The sequence below is a fragment of the Anastrepha ludens genome, chromosome 2 (assembly GCF_028408465.1).
Source record: "Anastrepha ludens isolate Willacy chromosome 2, idAnaLude1.1, whole genome shotgun sequence".
Lineage (NCBI taxonomy): Eukaryota > Metazoa > Arthropoda > Insecta > Diptera > Tephritidae > Anastrepha > Anastrepha ludens.
The window spans coordinates 17,935,739-17,954,934 of NC_071498.1; the positions used below are offsets into that span (position 1 = coordinate 17,935,739).

Sequence of the window (19,196 nt, forward strand, 5' to 3'; positions counted from 1 at the left end):
TTAACGATGATTTGTGAGAGAGTGAGAAGGGTATGTAGAGCAGTAAGTAGCTACAGTCAACTTCATGCAACTACAACAATGCCTACGTAAGTAAGAGTGTTACAAAGTTTTTTTTTTTACACGTAAGTATGTTAGTGTATACTCGCCTTTGAGTGGTAAATACATACGTACATATGTATATGGATAAAGTGGATATCTTGCTTTAGGTTGCTCGCGCTTCAAGAAATGGAAACGACTTGAATTTTGCGAGTGCTTAATTTTTTTGATTTTGACTTAAATTTTCGTATTTACTTGTGGGCCATTGAGATAAAGGGTGTTAATCCAACTATGCCAATTATTCCACTTAGTGCACGCACCTGGCCTATGCCTATGCCTATGAAACCGGAATTCACACACACAGCTGGCTGCAAATGTACATACATATGAGCCGTTTTCTATGAAAGTGGTGTAAGTTCATTTTGACAAAAAATTAGTTAATGATACAAATTAATACAATTATTTATTACTTTTTATTTATAATTTAACTTTTTATTTATAAACTTTTTCCAAAAAAATCTGTTAAAATTTTCATTGTTTTTATCATTAACTAATTTTTTGTCAAAATGGACTTACACACCGCTTTCAAAGAAAACGGCTCACTTTTTCACTTTTTGCTCACTTTGAAAGTGGTATAAGTTCTTCTGAAGCCATTAAAAGTATACATTTTTGTTAATCACACTTAAAAAATTATTACATTATTAATTTAAATCAATTTAATATTTAAAAAACATAAATTCAGTGCTTTAACATATTCCAATATTTTTCAAACCATTCAAATGCAAATCCTTAAATATCTCCATATAATATAAAATGGACTTACACCACTTTCAAAGAGGTATGTATGAAATTTTGACTGGTTCTTTATATTTGCTGTGTTTTTAAAATTGCTTTCTCACGTCAGTCCGTTCTACGTAGCCGGAACGACTGGGACTTATATCCGACAAAAGACTATCACTTCAGCAGTATTCCTCGTATATGTATGGGGAATGCTTATGCTGCTGCCACAACAACAACAACAACAACAACAATATTGGATAACTGCTAGCAAAGGCCAGTTCAATACAACTAAAATTTCTCACAAGAATGCCGTTTTTTGCTCATTTGCTATGCTCTGCTAATTATGTTCAGTTTTGTTCTCTTCTCTTCGATAACCATAACGAACGTACCTTTGCATATACATACGTACATGGGCATGTTCCCCTCAGCCAACACAGCATGCCCATATACAGCGTGGGGAATGTGCAATGATTTTTTTCTTTACGAATCCGCCTTCGTAGGTATACACCCAGGTATGTAAATGGTTAAAGGGATTGAAAAAAATAGAATAAAATACTTACAGAAATAAAAGCTGTAACTCTCAGTTTATAACCTGTTGGAGCGTAAAAAATATTTTTTTTTTGCAATATACACCTTTCTTAATACGGTTACCCTCCGCTTTTTAACAGTCATACATTGACAACAGAATGAGAAATGTTGTTAAGTCAAACTTTGAACATAATCATTTCCATGTTGACTCTTTTTAGTTGTTATTTCTTTGGCACCATCTGAGCGTTTAGTAGTTGAATCTATGCAAATAAACTACAATTTTCAATTTCTATTTTCCAAAGTAAATAATCGCTTGTGATCTGTGTAAATATGTTTATTAAATACTTTTATTAACAGAGCTTGACTTTTTATGATTTTGATTTTTCATTCAATTCTTTGTTATTACTTTTTATTTTGCACACGTTTGGGCTTTGGCTTATGCCATTGTGACTAAACAACATTTAATGCATTTCTTAAGACCCCCCATTACTAAAGACGATTTCATCATATTTAGTTTTTAGTTGCAGTTACAATTCGACACCATTTTCAAATGTCGTATAAATCACTATAATTTCACTAAAATATATGCAGTTAAAATAGTTTTGATTATAAATATATATGTATATATGTATATGTGGCAACATATGTATGCTAAAACTATGACATAACACTGAAGTAAAAACCAAGCAAAGCAAAGCGCATCGCACGGAGAACTTCGCCTTGTTTGTATGTTTGTGTGTTTGGTTAATTGGTGTTCAACGAAATACGTGTATCCTTGGACTGGAGTGGTTCAAATAATGTCGTTGGTGTGCCGGAGTGTCTGGATGCTTTTAGGAAACTGCTCACTGCTTACTTTCTCATGTTGTGGTGTTTCTTATGCATACCATAAAAGTACCGCAATTGATAATCAGCATTGCCGTCATTTCCTTCAACTTGCTCACCATCTACTAGTAGATTGCCAACCTTTGCTGTGCGATGCTCGTTGCCGGACAAGTTTTTGGTCAGTGCGTCACTTTTGCCGACAGCGTCGACGTTGCTGCTGCTGCTGCTGCTGCCAGCGTCCTTACCACGAGCCCATTGTGCAGTGCCTCTATTCCCATCTGCGGCACCATTTGAGTTTTTGTTGTCATTTGCCATTTCGTTGGTCATTTCATTTGCAACCGCTTTGTAAGTAGTTGTGTCTCCATCTGTGGCATCCATCTCAAGCGCATTGATGTACCACGGAGTGTGCCTGGCTGCCTCACCTACGCTCTCGCTCCCAACAAGGTCGATGGCGGGCAGGATGCTATCGTACATGTAGGCTGGTCGTTGTACGTAATCGTAGATGGATACATCAGGCGAGTACTCCATTTGATTGGTGTAGTGTGGTTGCAACAGCTCCTGCAGTTGGAGTGGTGTGTTGTAATAGTATGTGGGCTGATGGTATGGTGTGCGGTTGAGGAGGTATTCCAATTGCTGTTGTTGTTGTTGTGCTTGCGCTGGGAGCATACGCTTGCCGACGTTCTTCAATATGGCACGATTCAATTCCACCTGTTGGAGTAATGTGACCAAATGAAAGGACAATTACATGAGGAACTTGCAGGCTCTGGGGAAATTTGTATGCATTTATATAATGTATTTGAGGGGCGGGCAAACAGACGATACACTTGACCAAGAGTCTAATGTTATTCTTTTAGCGCAGCGTTAATTGAATTTGAAATTATTTACAGAGTGCTGGCAACATTTATACACGGGGATATGCAATTGAAAGGAAACTGAATTACAAAAAAATATTTTTTTTTCTTCTATTGCGTGTATGCATTTTTTTTAAATATTGATAAATGCATTTATCACGAGAATTCTATTGCAGACTGCACCAAAAGGGAACTGCGCTTTTTCTATAAATACTTGATGTCGGAAAGAAAATTAGAAAAAAATATATTGGAGATCTTTGGGTTTGAAGTGATAGAGAAGATTGTCTTTAATGATCTGACTCAGTGAATCTATAGATTTTGTCTAATAAAATTTAAAGCTCTAAATAACGAAATGGCAGCTGCCGTATCCAAATGGGTTGGTGTGTGAGTACCATTCGGAATTAACAGAGAGAACGTAGGTTCAAATCGCAGTGAAACACCAAAATGAAGAAAAAGTATTTTCTAATAGCGGTAGCCCCTTGGCAGACAATGGAACCATGGAACCCTGAATCGTCTTACAAACGAACAACGCTTGCAAATCTTTGAATTTTATTATAAAAATGCGTGTTCTGTTAAGAAAGTTTATCGCGCGCTTCTTCCATTTTATGGTCAGTTTAATCGACCCACTGAAGTGGCTATTCGAGCTATTCTGACTAAATTTAGAACCAAATTTACATTATTGGGCATCACATCACCAACAACAAAGCATTCTTACGTGGAGTGCGAACTGAAGACAATATCGCAGCTGTATCGGCCAGTGTTAATGAAGACCATCAACTATCGATTCGATGCCTTCGCAGCAATTGGGCCTCTGTTACTCAACAACGTGGAACATTTTGCAAAAGGATTTAGGTGTGAAGCCTTTCAAAATACAGCAGGTGCAAGAATTGAAGCCGAACGACCTACCGCAACGCAGAATTTTTGGTGAATGGAGTCTTGGAAAGTTGGCCGAAGATCCACTTTTTTATCGAAAAATTGTGTTCAGCGACGAAGCTCATTTTTAGATCAATGGGTACGTAAATAAGCAGAATTGTCGATTTTGGAGTGAAGATCGTGCGATATAACGCCTTTAGATTTTTTTTTGTGGGTCTATGTTAAAGCTCATGTCTATTCAGACAAGCCTGCTTCAATTAACGCATTGAAAGACAACATTAAAGCATTTATATGTGAGATACCGGCCGAAACATTGGAAAGAGTATGCCAAAATTGGACTAAGCGGATGGACCATTTGAAGCGCAGTCGCGGTCAACATTTGCATGAAATAATCTTCAAACATTAAATTAATTACAAAATTCCTCAAAAGAACCAATCTTTACCATAAGATTTAAAATAAAATTGTATCTACTAAGTTTAAGAATGGAAGTATGCATATGTATATAAAATTATCGAGCTTAAGGCCTCGCTGCTATAGCTCCTAACTTAAAATAGCTTATAAGATTTATGTTGTAAGCTAATTTTATATAAATAAAAAAAATAAATAAATTAAATTATATGGACTGTACCATCGATTTAAATAAAAATTTCATGCATTTTTCTGAATTTTACGTGTTTTTTTTTTGAAAAACTTTCCTATAGCTCTTAAAAAATCACCCTTTATATATATATATATATATATATAAATAATGAACTGTCGATTTGTATGACAAGAGGAAACTGCTGAGCAAAGAAAATTTTCTACTGCCTTTGACTGATTCAGTGCATCTGAACCTGACACAATGCACTTTGCGTCACGCAGAAATTTATTTATTTTAGCTGCACTTTCCCGTAATTACATTCGCACATACATGACAGAAAATTATACAGGGTGCTCCAAATAGAGGTGTCTTTGCAAATCATGTAATTTTGACACTGGCGACTTTTTCACGCTTCAAATACTCTCTGTCAGTCAGTAACCTGTCTCCATGCAGTGAAGTGAGTTTTTCTATACCTGAAACGCTTATTTCCAATTTAATTGGTTCTGTTTCCTAAGCCGATCGATTTCTACAAAGGAACTATGTGAGCAAATAAAATTGGAACATTTGAGAGTCAGAAAACCCGCTTGAAGTTTTTGAAAAGTGTTTGCATCTGCACAGAGCCACAGTTATGCCTATTTCGCCAAAGCTGTTGGGCATAATATTCCGGTTACAGAGCAATAGCTACCAAATTTTTGTGTTGTTATCATAGAAGCGCTTGAGACCTTTAAGCGGAATATTGTTTGAGCCATTTGTGAGGTGGAACCATGAGCCGTCAACAAGTAGGATTGGCAGCTTGCGCTGCAGTGGAGTCAGCCAAGATATCTGCCTGAATGAGTCGCGGCTCATATGTTAATTTTATTTTATTAAAAAGGAAAATACTTGTATTTGAACCTGCCTGTTCGTATGAATTTACTTCAACACTTTTCTTCCAAGTATGCAGATGCAAGCTGACATTGATGATGAGTTGACAAATCAATTTATCATGCGACTCGTAGAGTGTGTCTGATGTATTGCCATCGGTTGGGAAGGCCACTAAGTAGAAGTGAAGCACAGGGCGCGCATGTGAGAATACATGTGAAGTTGCTTGTGAAATAAAGGAAATATAGGATAACGTACATTTATAGGTATTCACACATACATATACATATGTGCCTGTTTACATAGATATACAACTTTTCACTACCGACTCCGCACACTTTAAGAAATCAGTGGAAATTGATCACTACCGAAAAGTTGTGTTTGTTGCTAAATTCTGTACTAGATTTACATTAATTTAGTTGTTGTTGTTTTAACAGTAATAGAAGCCGCGTCAGTGTAGGGTATATCAGCGGTCATCTTCGTCTGGCTCATCTAAAGGTAGGCCCAGGAAACATGCTGTTTCGACGGGTTGGGTCCAGATTGAGAGGGGTGTTAGATGAGTGGGTTTTAAAGGGCATGTGAAAAGGTGGTTAGTGTCGTGCGGGGTACGTTCACATGCCGGACATATGTTTGGTATGTCGTGGTCAATTCCGGATAAGTAGGTGTTTAATCTGCTACAATATCCAGAACGTAATTATGCCAGTGTTACGCGTATCTTACGGGGAAGCTGGAACTCTTCATCTGTAATAGGTGGTGGTTGGACTCCGATTACGGCATTCACAGGACGGGAGCTTAAGAAGGTGGTGACGGTCTTCCGGTGAATGTCGTTTATTGACTGTCTGCGAGAAAGGTCGGTGAGATAGTTGTCATTGCCCGTACATTGATTTAGTCTACGTTTTCACTTACTGCCATTTGAAATACTCCAGGCAATACTTGCCAGTATTCCAATACTGGTTTTTTAAAACGCCACCTTTATCTTTTTTAGCTCTTCTGTATTCTAACTATCACATTTATACTCTTAATTTCAAGCGTAATACTGTACAACAACAACGGCTGACACCATCTTGTACAACTTCAGAAACAAACTTTAGCTTTTTTAAATGAAATTAAAGTTGAGTTGTTTGTCTCCAGCACTCTTGCATAGAACAGACGAAGCCTTCCAAGAGTCTTCCTATGCTTTATTTGTACCTTACGTGGGCTGATAACAGGCAAATTCTTGTATGTAGGTACATACTCTATATTTAATTAGTAGAATTTTTCACTAAAGCACAGTATTAAGTTAGACTTTTGTAACTCAGTAGAACTGCATGAACTAGAGAAGATTGGGTCAATGGGGTAATGGACGATAGAAATGGAATCAGTATCTATACTGATGACTCCAAGCTAAATACACAAGTAGGCGCAGGCCGCCACTCTGGGCAAATGAATCCACAAGAGATATAAATAAATATATATTCAGATAGCCAATCGGCCCTGAAAGCTTTATAATCACCTAATATTAACTCGAATACAGTAAAAGAATGTATCGACGTTTTGACAGAACTATCACAGTACTTTGTAATAAACCTGCCCTGGTTGCCGGGTCACAGAGCCATAGAAGGCAACTGCAAAGCAGATGAACTCGCCAGGTTGGGTACCATATTACCGATCCCACCAGACAAAGCGAATATACCTATAGCTTTAGCAACTTGTAAGATGCTTTTAGACAAACACACGCAGAGCTACCAACAGGCTATGGACCCGCTGACCTGTGCTGCAAGTAGAACGACGTGATCAGAATGGAACATGGCGCACAAACCGACTGTTGAAACTGAACAGGAAGAACATGAGAAATCTTCTTGGAGCTCTAACAGGGCATTGTCCGATTGGCAGGCATGCCAGTAGACTGGGAGCACCCCATAACGACTATTGCAGAAGCTGTAACGATATTGGAGAAGAAGAGACTATAGCACACTTTCTATGCGGGTGCAAGGCTTTGGATAGAAGAAGGTTCAATATTTTTGGAAAAAGTTCCCTGAATAACTTGGCAGAAGTAGCCAATATAAAAATAACAAGCCTTGGTAGATATATTAAAGCCACAGGTTGGTTCAAAGTGGCTGAGTTCGAATAATCCATAGGCATGACTTTTTAAAGCGAACGTCTTTGCGAAGAGTGTAAGTAAATCTTCGCTAAATTTTTTTTGGGTGTGTTAGTTTGGGTGTGTTAGTTTGGGTGTTTTAGAACGTTTTCAAGGGTAACCAGCTTCGACGAAAATTCGATCACTCCGCTTTAATATAGATTATATGGATTAGATTTGTGAACTGTTAGGTAGGTCCATGTACTCAGTCAGGATGACCATTGTACTACACCAAGTTACATTAGAGTGGAAGGAATAGAGAGACAGGATAGATATTATATGGATGGCAAGACTGAAAAATTGGTTTTAAGTCACTCTTCTGCGAATCTTTTGTTTCCATTGTTGCATCTTAAGAGGTAGGGAAGATTAAGAGTATACAGCTACAGAGAAAGTGCTCTGCAGTGTCTTGATTTCCACGGCAGAATAGGCTTATTGGGTCGCCAAATGGAGCAAATGAATAGTATTGCGGAGTTGAGAAAAGAAGAAATGGCTCAGTAGTTATTAGTGACTTCTGTAGCAGCTGCCGCAAAGTACGGCGATATTTTGGAGGCGAATTTCATACAAATGGCCTACGAGAAGGTGGAAAAGTACCACAGAAGTATCGATGAAGTGCAATTTCTTCTGGTTCTATTTTATTTTTTAAAAACACTTTCAAAATTTGCCAATTGCTGCTGGGCGATGCTCATAAATTTATTTGGTTATATTTGTACAATTTTCATTTCGACGTTTCTGCTCATTTCAAAATTCCAAATATGACATGTCAGACATGCTACAAAAAAAATTTTACTAAAATGGAACGTCAGGCGATCAAAGGTGCACCTTAGTCGGGGTCAAGGAAAAAGGTATCTATGTTAGTTGCTTTGACCACACGCCACTCTTTCCTCTGTCGACATGCTCAAAACTTGAACACACGTCATTTCGACTATTGCAGAATCTGCAAGAATGAGGAGGAAGAGTCTGTCAGATATCTTCTCCACGTGGCGTGCCACTAGCTTTAGATACTTTGGTTCATTGTTCTTAAAATATACTGATGACCTTAGGGATATATAAATTTCATTACGCGATGAGCAAGCAGGCTTCCGTCCCCATTGGAGTTGCGTAGATCAACCGAATACTCTGAGTATAATTATTGAACAATCCTTAGAATGGAACACCCCACTTTATATGGTGTTCATTGATTTCTAGAAGGCACACTGCAATATGATCTTCGCTCGAAAAAAAAAGAGATCCTACAAAAATTCTGCAGATTATAAAGGCACTATACTGTACTACAGAGCTAACAGTTCTCCACAATGGCGCCACAAGCACTCCATTTAGAAACACATCCGGTGTGAAACAGGGCTGCCCCCTGTCGCCACTTCCTTTCCCGACCACACTTGACTTGAAGTGATGCAGTATGTTGAAAAAAGGAGCCAAGACATCGCTTGGACGCTCTCCCGACCTCGACTATACTGACGATATTCGCCTGCTTTCACACAGGCGTTCTGACATGTAGCCCAAATTAGATTTTCTCGTCACCGCTGCACGAAACGTTGGCCTGGAAATAAACAGCAAGAAAACGGTAGCAATGCGAATCAACAATTGTAATCGAGGGAGAGGCGGTGCAGTATGTTGAAAGTTTCTGTTATCTCGGTAGCATAATTTCAACGAATGGTGGAGCTGAAGAAGACGCAGAAAATCGTCTGCTTAAAGCTAGGTCAGCCTTTGGACGGTTACAGCCAATTTGGAAAAATAGACAAATCTCGCGGAAAATTAAAACAAGAGTAGTCAACTCATGCGTAAAATCCATGCTCTTATATGGCAGTGAAATGTGGCTGGTGTCGAGTAGCATTACGCAGAAACTAGGAAGCTTCACAAATAAATGCCTTCACATAATATGATAAAGTGTTTTGGCCGAACACTATCCGAAATACGGACTTATGGCAGACCACCGAGCAAGATCCAATCCAAAAGGTGATAAGTGATCGTAAATGGCGAGCACAATCTCAGAAAGGACAGGGAAAGCATTTGCAGAACAGCATTGGAATGGAACCAAAAAGGACACAGACGACCCATGAAATACTTGGAAGCGTACTAACCTTCGTGAAATGGAAACAGTTAACCAAACGTGGGGTGTCGTAAAGAGCATAACGGTTAACAGAATAAAATTAAATTTTTTTTGTAGCCCTACGTTCCCAAGCCAAATAATAAAGCAATAAAAAAATAAATAAAAAAATTAAGGGCTTGCACCAGAAACAAAATGGTTTAACGAGGAGTAGCAGGTAAACTGCCACTGTGGTATTACAAGTCTTTGAGATTACGCCGATGAATTTCGAACTATAACGCAATTTCCGTATGCTTAGTAGAGTCATGCGTGTCATAATAGATGGCGTATGGAATTGACTTATAAATAAAATATTGAATGGTTGAGCATGAAAATTGCCATTGCCAACTCCTATGAAAATGTGGTAAGAGAAACTCAGGTATGTGGCCATAAGGCTTCCTAATCTATTCCATCTCAAAGAAGGCAACCTTACAAGACATGTAAGAATTCTGGGTTCAATCTTGAACTGTCCGTGCCTGACAGTCCATGACAAGATGGAAAGGAAACTAGAATTCTCCAAGAAATTTAAAGTGGGCATTAATGCGAAAAACCACTTTCATTGTCCTGGACGGAGGCCCACGCTTTAGAGCTGTGTATCTGAAAATGTCTACGGAGAGGAATGTGCTGTGCCAATATTAACATTCTCTCTGACAGTCAAGAAACTTTGTTACCGTGATGTGGGTTCCGGGACATGAGGAGCATGAAGGGAAACTTTAGCGAAAAAGGGGACAAAAATTCCCTTCATTGGTCCTTACCCTTTGTGCGGGGTAATTAACAGCTTCAAAAGTGCCTTTTACGTGAGCAGGAACAACGAGGCCTAATCGACTACTGGAGAGCCCAATCGGGCATGCGGCAGTCGAAGAGACTCACAGATCCAGAACGGATAAAGGCAGAAGCAATCGTTAACCTAAGCAGAAAGGACATACAACTTTACACTGAACTACTAACAGGACACTGTTAACTTAATTATCACATGAAAAAGATAGGTGCGGTAGAAAAAGATTCGTGTAGAATCTGCAAAGAGGCACAAGAAACAGCAGAACACGTTCTAAGCGACTGCCCACCAGTGGCACGACGCAGACTAAATTAGCTGGGAAATGAAGCCATAGATCCAAACCTCCTGGTAGAAATTAAGTATACAGCAGTTTTAGGATTTAATAATAGTTTTAGGAGTAGGCTGCATGGCTGCACAATAGATCTCTTCAGGTCGCTGTGCATAAAGCGCCAACAAATAATAATAATAATAAAAAAATGTGGCCATCAGCTTGACTAAAACAATTTCGCTAAGCATTTTCAAATCCCCCTACTTAAGCGCTTCAGATTTGTTTTATTTTGGTAAATATGCACTGTGAATTAATTGGAACACAGCCGATATTTATGGGCTTTGGTAAATAAGACAGCAGCCCTCAGAATGATTGTTGCCATGATTTAAATTATCATATTTTTCTCTTTTTTGCTTTAGAGTTGAACAAAGTAATTTTCTAGTAATTCAAGTAATTTGCTATATTTTTGCTGAATTACCCAAAGTGGCGCTATTTCCTTACTGCGTTTGTTCAGAATTCCTTCAAAATTACGTAAAGCGGCTTACGCTTTGATGATTACAGACTTGACAAGACAGTACAGGGGCTGCAAGAGTTTAGGCAATAAACTGCGTTACGATTGCGGCTGCTAAGTTCGCTTTTTTAGAAAAAATGTTTCATGTACTTCTTTCAACTTTTAGCGCGGAATTTTTGGAATTTCTAGTATTGCACAATGTGAAAATGTTTGTATTTAAGCCATTGCTCGTTCACTCACCTGTCTCGTATTTTCCTTCATTTGCCTTCGAGCCATTTCCAGCAACAATCGTTTGCGCAGCACGTCCAACGGATTCACAATTGACAATGACGGTTTGTTTCGTTTCTCCAGCAAATAATCATTCTGCGAACAGAGATTCAATTGTATTGTTGTTTAAGTGTATACAAGTTTATATGCATTTTTTGAAAGAAAACAAAGATGTGCCTTAAAGAAACAAAAGTGATGAAGAAATAATAAAGTGGCTGTTTAATGCTCTGTTGAATATTAAATAATTCTAGAACAATGAAATATATTTCTGTTACGGATAACTCGGGGAGAGTGCGCATATTGTGCTACAATTTATGGTGTATTACGAGCGAAAGTAGCAAATGGAAAATCATCAGATAAACACTACCCACACACCCAAACACACATAACATAAATATGATACGAATATTTTTGGCTGCGGTGCAGAGCTGTTGGCATTTAAAAATATCTAAAAGCTTTTCTGAAAATACGCATATTTGTGCAGCTACAGTTATAAACCGATTTAAGTATAAATTTATACAATATGTGCGCATGTATGTATGCACGTATGCGTGTGGTAGGCTTTAATATGAAACAATGAAATTTTCAAAAATGATAACTGATGTTTTTACAGTCACTCGCCACAAACAATGGTAATTCTCCCGCTGTTACGAGCCACTTGGATTTTTTTTTAATTTATGTATGTGGCAGTATGCAAATTTGTATGAGCATTTGCTACCGTTAACCACAGTGTGTGCTGCATTTGCTGCCGCTTTTTATGTGACTTCGGCTGTGGCATTGTGGCTGCGGTCGCCGCTGTTGGTGGTTGCCGTTGCGTAACGTGCACGTATAACAAGATCGATGTACATAATTTGTATACGCGTCGAGTGCGGCTGCAATGGTCAAATAATTGAAACATAACAACGAAGATTTGTACATACCAGCACTTATATGTACATGCACACTTGTGCACATATGAATGCATAATTTGGTGTTCATACTATGCAGCTGCCTTTTTTGTTTTTAACAAATAGAAATTTCAATTCTTAAACAAATATATATATAAATACATATTTAGAAATGTGGATGACGTATGGAATCGGGAGAAATGCGAAGGTAATTATTGCCTTCGATTGCATGTTACGAGTTCAAGATGTGCGTAAATAATTTATTACTCATACGCACCGGTGCTTTGTGTCGGGCAATAAAGAGATAGCACACATATATAGGGTTTTTTCAGTAAGAGCGCTTCAACTTTTGAACTTTTTTGAATAAAACACAAACGGTTTGACTTTTTTAACTAATTTTTTTTTATTATCGAGTTTGAACATATACATTTAAGTATGAAATTCGATTTCTTTTGCATGACCACCGCGTGCACGTTTTACGAAGTCCAATCGTTGAACCCAATTTTCGATAACTCTTTTGCATAAATCGGCCAAAATTCCAGCAATTTCGCGTTCAATATTGGCTCTGAGCTCACAAATCGTCGCCGGCTTGTTACTGTAGACCAATGGCTTCACATAACCCCAAAACGGGACGGCTTGTTAAATGGACCGTAAAATGGCCGTAATGCTCTTAAAGTAGCAGCAACAGAACGATTATTTTCATAAAAAATTTGCACGATTTGCAATCGTTGCTCAAGTGTGTAGCGTTCCATGATGAAATGTATGCTAATGAAGTTTACAAATGACAAGCGAAAAATAAAAACTATTGCGTCGTTCGCCCTCCCTATCGGAAAAAAGTTGAAGCGCACCTATTGAACAACCCTATATTTGTATCAGTTGTTTTTTAAGGGGTTATATACAGTTAGAATTTTCAAAACATCGATTTTTTTTATTTTTTTTTCTTAATGTAAATATAGGGTGGGCCATGTAAAATTCTCTTTTTGAATCGGCTATAATAAAAAATTTATCAATATTTTTTCCAACTTTTTTTTTATTTTGAAGATTGAACATTGTCATTTATGAGTGAAAAATAATATAGTCAAATGACTGCCAGGACTGGCTTTACAGTAGGCCATTCGATCAACCTAATTTTTAAGCACATTTTCGATTGTTTGGACTCCAATTTCATGAATGGCAACTTCGATTTCGTGTTTTAAAGCATCAATCGTCTCTGGATGGTTCGCATAGCATTTGTCCTTAACGGCTCCCCACAAAAAATAATCCAACGGGCTTAACTCACAGCTCCGAGGCGGCCAATTGATATCGGAATTCAAAAACGGTAGCCAAAAGTTCGAGTGTAACTTTGGCAGTATGACAAGATGCACCGTCCTGTTGAAACCAAATGTCGTCCATGTCATCCTCTTCAATTTTTGGAAACAAAAACTCGTTGAGCAAGTCATGGTAACGCTCCCCATTTACTGTAACCGCGGAAGAAGAAGAAGACTCACCATTTTGGAAATAGGTTTTCAATATTTCCCAATTTTGTTCAAGCCTATAGCGTTCCATTTCGTAAATGTCAAACCTTTAAGTAAATTATGAACTCATTTGACATGTAATTTGTGTTACCATTCTCAAAAAAGTAGGTGGTTCAAAAAGCAAACGCTATATGGCCCACCCGTTATATTAAAGAATATACACAGAATATTTAATATCGTTCCGGTGAATATTTTCGAAGTTACACGCAAATTTGAAAAGACGTTTCAGAGTAAAGTAAAGTGATTTTCAAACATTAAGCGCTTTTTTCTCAAAATGGTGTTTTCGAAGTCGGTGACCCACGGCTAAACCAATTAGTCTCAAATTTTAACACGATCTTTTTAAATTAATCCATTTTGTAAAAAAAAAAATGTTTTTTGCCTTATCCTTCGATTAGTTACTAGATTTAATGAGCCGAATGAGTTGGTGCGCGATTACCATTCGGAATTCAGAGAGAGAACGTCGGTTCGAATCTCGGTGAAAGATCAAAGTTAAGAAAAAGTGTTTTTCCAATAGCGGGAGCCAGGGGTTGATTTTAGACTGCGTTTTTGTACCGTTAAATTCTTGACTATACTTGTGATTTAGCTTTCATGCACAACGAAAGTGAACGTCAGCTGGCGCACCCGCGGTGGGTGTGATTGTGGGAGGGTACGAAACGTGTCGAAAAAAACTTTCTACCAACTAATTTTATACCGGCTGAAATTTTTTTCATGTATTGTTGACATTTAGTAGAATAAAAAAAAATAGTCAGCTGCGCCGTAGAGGGGGGAAAATACGTCAGCTGAATAGGCGAACCTGTAAAATAAATTAAAAAGTAAAACTACTTTAAGCCGATTGAAATTTTTTGGACGCATATGAAAATATAATAATGATGGTCAGCTGCGTTTATAGCGGTGGGAAGACCGTCAGCCGAAGCAAGAATGTATCATTGCGTTCATACATCTCGGCGGCGCGCGGAATTTTCAATGCTTCGGCTGACGGTCTTCGGCTGCGGATTCAAGATATCTCAATGATTTTCAAAGCACGATTTGGCCTGCTCAAGTTAAATGCCAATAAACTCGGAAACGTGTCAAAAATGTGCAGCCTTTGCAATCTGAATGAAGAAGAAAATATGAAGCATGCTATTGGAAGTTGTCCTGTATTCGCTGAGCTTAGAAATATTTATTTAGAAAAATCAAAATTAACAGAAAAAGAGATTATAAGCGCATTAAGTAGAGAAACCGATGAAAATTGGAAAAAAATTTAAATTTTTTTTGTATTCAGCCTTAAGCTATAGAAATAATTTGCCAGCGGAGCTTAACTAATTGGTTATTTTATTTGTATTTATATAAGGCAAATGACAGCTGACAAATTGTCATGTCTTATGAACATACAGTTATATTTATAAAGGGTACGCCACGTTTTATGCCGGTATGTAAACCCTGAATAACTTTGTCATTTACCAACCGATCGACTTCAACATACATGTTTTCGATACGTCAATTCAGTACAATTTCAAGCATGGATCGCTTTACACCGAAACAATGCGCTGAAATAGTGACGCTGTTCATCGAAAATAGTCGTTCTATTGTCCTTACTCAACGCACATATCGCAAAAAGTATCGCAGCAAACAGACACCGTCTGACAATACTATTCGTCGAATTTTTTTGACCACGGGACAGTAGGAGATCGTCAACATGCTGTTCATCAACGACCACGATGTTCCAATGAACTTGTTGAAGCTGTGAGGGAGAGCATTGCCCAGGAGCCAACAGTGTCGTATCGTCGTCGCGCTCAACATTTTGGCGTCAGTGAAACCAAAGTGCGAAGCATTTTAAAGGATGATTTAAATTTGATTCCGTATAAAGTGCAATTGACACAAATAATATTGCCGACAGACCATTCACGTCGCTTGAAATACGGCCAAACAGTCGCTCGAATGGTTGACACTGAGCCCAATTTTTGGAAGCAAATTTTAATGACTGACGAGGCACATTACCGCATTTGGGGAACTGAGAATCCACACGAGATCCATGACACGCCATTGCATGACCGGAAAGTAACTGTTTGGGCCGGCATTTGCGCCAAAACCATCATTGGGCCATATTTTTACCGAGAAAACGAAGCGGTCGATGAAAACCGATATCGATGGATGTTGGGCTCATTATGTCTGCACGCAAATGCGTGAGAAAGGTTTAGACGGTTAGTGGTTTCAACAAGACGATGCGCCATGCCAACTTGCGAATGTAACAATTGAATTTCTGCAACGAAAATTCCTGGAACGTCTAGTGCCAAAAAGAGGCGACATCGAGGGGCCCCCCAGATCACCTGACTTAGCCCTTCTTCTGACTTAGCCCTTCTCCTGACTTAGACTTCTTTTTGTGCGGTTATCTGAAAAGCAAGGTTTACGCCAACAAGCCGCAGACTAATGACCAGCTTAAAGTAAACATTCGTGCCGAAAGCGACGCTATAAAACCCGAAATGCTGGACAAGGTGATGATAAACGCAGAAAAACGATCGCATTGATAAAGGTGGCCACTTGATTGATATTGCATTCAAAAAATAGTTTGAATAAATTGTAAATAACCAAACCAAATAAAATACAAATTAGTTTTTTTTTTTCAAAATTATTCAATGTTTTCATACCAACATAAAAGATAGCGCACCCTATATTATAAAAAAAAAAAAAACTGTAAAAATTTCTCAAAAATAAATATATATTACTACTAAAGGGTGATTTTTTAAGAGCTATAGGAAAGTTTTTCAAAAAAACACACGTAAAATTCGGAAAAATGCATCCAATTTTTATTTAAATCGATAGTACAGTCCATATAATTTAATGTTTGAAGATTAACATTATTTCATGCAAATGTTGACCGCGACTGCGCTTCAAATGGTCCATCCGCTTAGTCCAATTTTGGCATACTCTTTCCAATGTTTCGGCCGGTATCTCACATATAAATGCGTTAATGTTGTCTTCCAATGCGTTAATTGAAGCAGGCTTGTCTGAATAGACATGAGCTTTAACATAGCCCCACAAAAAATTATCTAAAGGCGTTATAACGCACGATCTGGGTGGCCAATTGACAGGTCCCGAACTTGAAATAAAATGTTCACCGAACTCGCCTCTCAACAAGTCCATTGTTACGCGTGCTGTGTGGCATGTGGCACCGTCGTGCTGAAACTACATGTCATGCAAGTCAAGCTCTTGCATTTTGGGGGGAAAAAGTTGGATATCATTTCACGGTAGCGCTCACCATTCACACTTACGTTTCGATTCCCAGCATCTTTGAAGAAGTACGGTCCAATGATACCTCCAGTCCATAAACCGCACCAAACTGTGACCTTTTTTGGATACATTGGTAGCTCTTGCAATTCTTCTGGCTGATCTTCACTCCAAAATTGTCAATTCTGCTTATTTACGTACCCGTTGATCCAAAAATGATCTTCGTCGCTGAACACAATTTTTCGAGAAAAAAGTGGATCTTCGGCCAACTTTCCAAGAGTCCATTCACCAAAAATTCTGCGTTGCGGTAGGTCGTTCGGCTTCAATTCTTGCACCAGCTGTACTTTGAAAGGCTTCACACCTAAATCCTTTCGGAAAATTTTCCACGTTGTTGAGTAACAGAGGCCCAATTGCTGCGAACGGCGACGAATCGATAATTGATGATCATCATTAACACTAGCCGATACAGCTGCGATATTTTCTTCAGTTCGCACTCTACGTAAGCGTGTTGGTGGTTTGATATCCATTAATGTAATAGCCGCTTCAGTGGGCCGATTACACTGACCATAAAATGGAAGAAGCGCGCGATAAACTTTCTTAACAGAACACGCATTTTTATAATAAAATTCAATGATTTGCAAGCGTTGTTCGTTTGTAAGACGATTCATGGTTAAATTATAGACCAAACTGAAGATGTGTGATAGTGAAACAAAACACGAAACGTGCGTCAGTTGTTTAAACCAACTGTTTAAAAAGATAATAGCTAAAAAATCACCCTTTAATACCACTACCAATAAAAAACAGAGATATTGTTGGAATGAATTTTTTTCTTTATAATCTGGCAGATAGTTTCATGGCTTTTATTTTTAGAATACGATATCCGGCATAGGGTTGCCGTGACTACGATTTACATGGCCCATACGATCAGCCCCATTTTTGACTACTCTTTCCAATAAATCTGGCCGTATGATGTCAATAGTGGCTCGGCGTCAATCGATTGTTAAGCGCGCTATGTGGCAAGTTGCGTCGTTTTGTTGAAACTAACTGATGTGTAGCTGATTCATTTTTAGAAACAAAAATTCAGCCAACATGGCTTGATAGCGCTCGCCATTCAAGGTAACGGCAGTTCCTTCCCCATTTCGAAAGAAATAAAGACCGATGATATCACCAGTGCTGAATGAACTACGCGAACAGATTTGTAGTTTTTTTTTTGTGTTTTCAAAATAAATTTTTGCCATTTGGAAACGTTGTTCTGGCTTTAACGACTCCTGATAACTTGCCAAACTTTACTGAACAGAAATGTCAACACACTTTGCCATGCGTGTAACAAATCCAACAAACACTTTGGAACACCTACTTTGCCACTGCTCTGCTGCTTGTAGGGCTCGAGAAATGGTACTAAGATCAACATATTTCTCATCCTTGAACGATATTGTTGACAAAAGGCTGAGTGGCTTGTTAAAACTCGCGAAGACGCGAATCAAGAATTACATAAAATATTGTCTTCGACTTCAAATCCAAAGCACTGGTAGAACAATGGGCCCTAGAGTTCTATGGGAAATCTTTTTACAGATCAGCCAGCCCTGCCTAACCTTACCTTGTCATTTTCCGCCATCAAACCACAGTTATCGATATTGATAGTTTTCATGCCGCAAAGAAACACCCTATACAGGTCCACATGCACGGGTGTTTAATTAAATGAATTACTTGGGGCAGGTTTTGCAAGCAATGCGAGCCTCATGAGGTAGTAAAACATTTACCTGCAGTTGTGCGTATGTGTATGTGTGAGTATTCGCTTGTCCGTGCATGGGGAACTTTCAGGCTCATGTGTAGTTATTTGTAAGTATGTGTACGTGCATATCTGGTGTGTGGTGCATGACAACTTCTGCTTGGGAAGACTCTTAAAAACAGTCTCGGACATCATTACGCGGAGAGGAGGTGGGAAACACGCAAAGCTTATTACTGTAATCTCCGAAGGTAACAAGATAAATATTACAAACGAAAACAATGAGGTTTTTCACAACAAAACTTCTGGTGTTTGAATTCTTTGCTAAGTCAGATTGTCACCATCATGCACTTGTGGGCGTTTGTTTGTATGTGTGGGTGGAGGCGCGCGCGAGCATGAGAAACTAAGGAAAACAAACTTTCACTTTACTTTTTGGTTTTAAAAAAATAAATATTTTTACAGTTGTTTCGCACACACATACACGCACACAAACACACTAGTCCGAACGTTATCAAA

At 38.4% G+C, this 19,196-nt stretch overlaps 1 protein-coding gene across 2 annotated transcripts in view; it reads right to left on the minus strand.

Moving 5' to 3' along the window:
- Positions 1 to 738: 738 nt before the first annotated feature.
- The window catches only part of LOC128864216 (uncharacterized), a 63,423-nt gene continuing 44,965 nt past the window's right edge, over positions 739 to 19,196 (minus strand). For both annotated transcript variants that reach the window (XM_054103780.1, XM_054103788.1), the window contains exons 3-4: positions 11,323 to 11,445; positions 739 to 2,874 (exon numbers count right to left, since the gene is read on the minus strand). In XM_054103780.1, the coding sequence (XP_053959755.1) occupies positions 2,194 to 2,874; positions 11,323 to 11,445 (804 nt within the window). In that variant the 3' untranslated portion in view covers positions 739 to 2,193. The remainder of the gene's footprint in view (positions 2,875 to 11,322; positions 11,446 to 19,196) is intronic.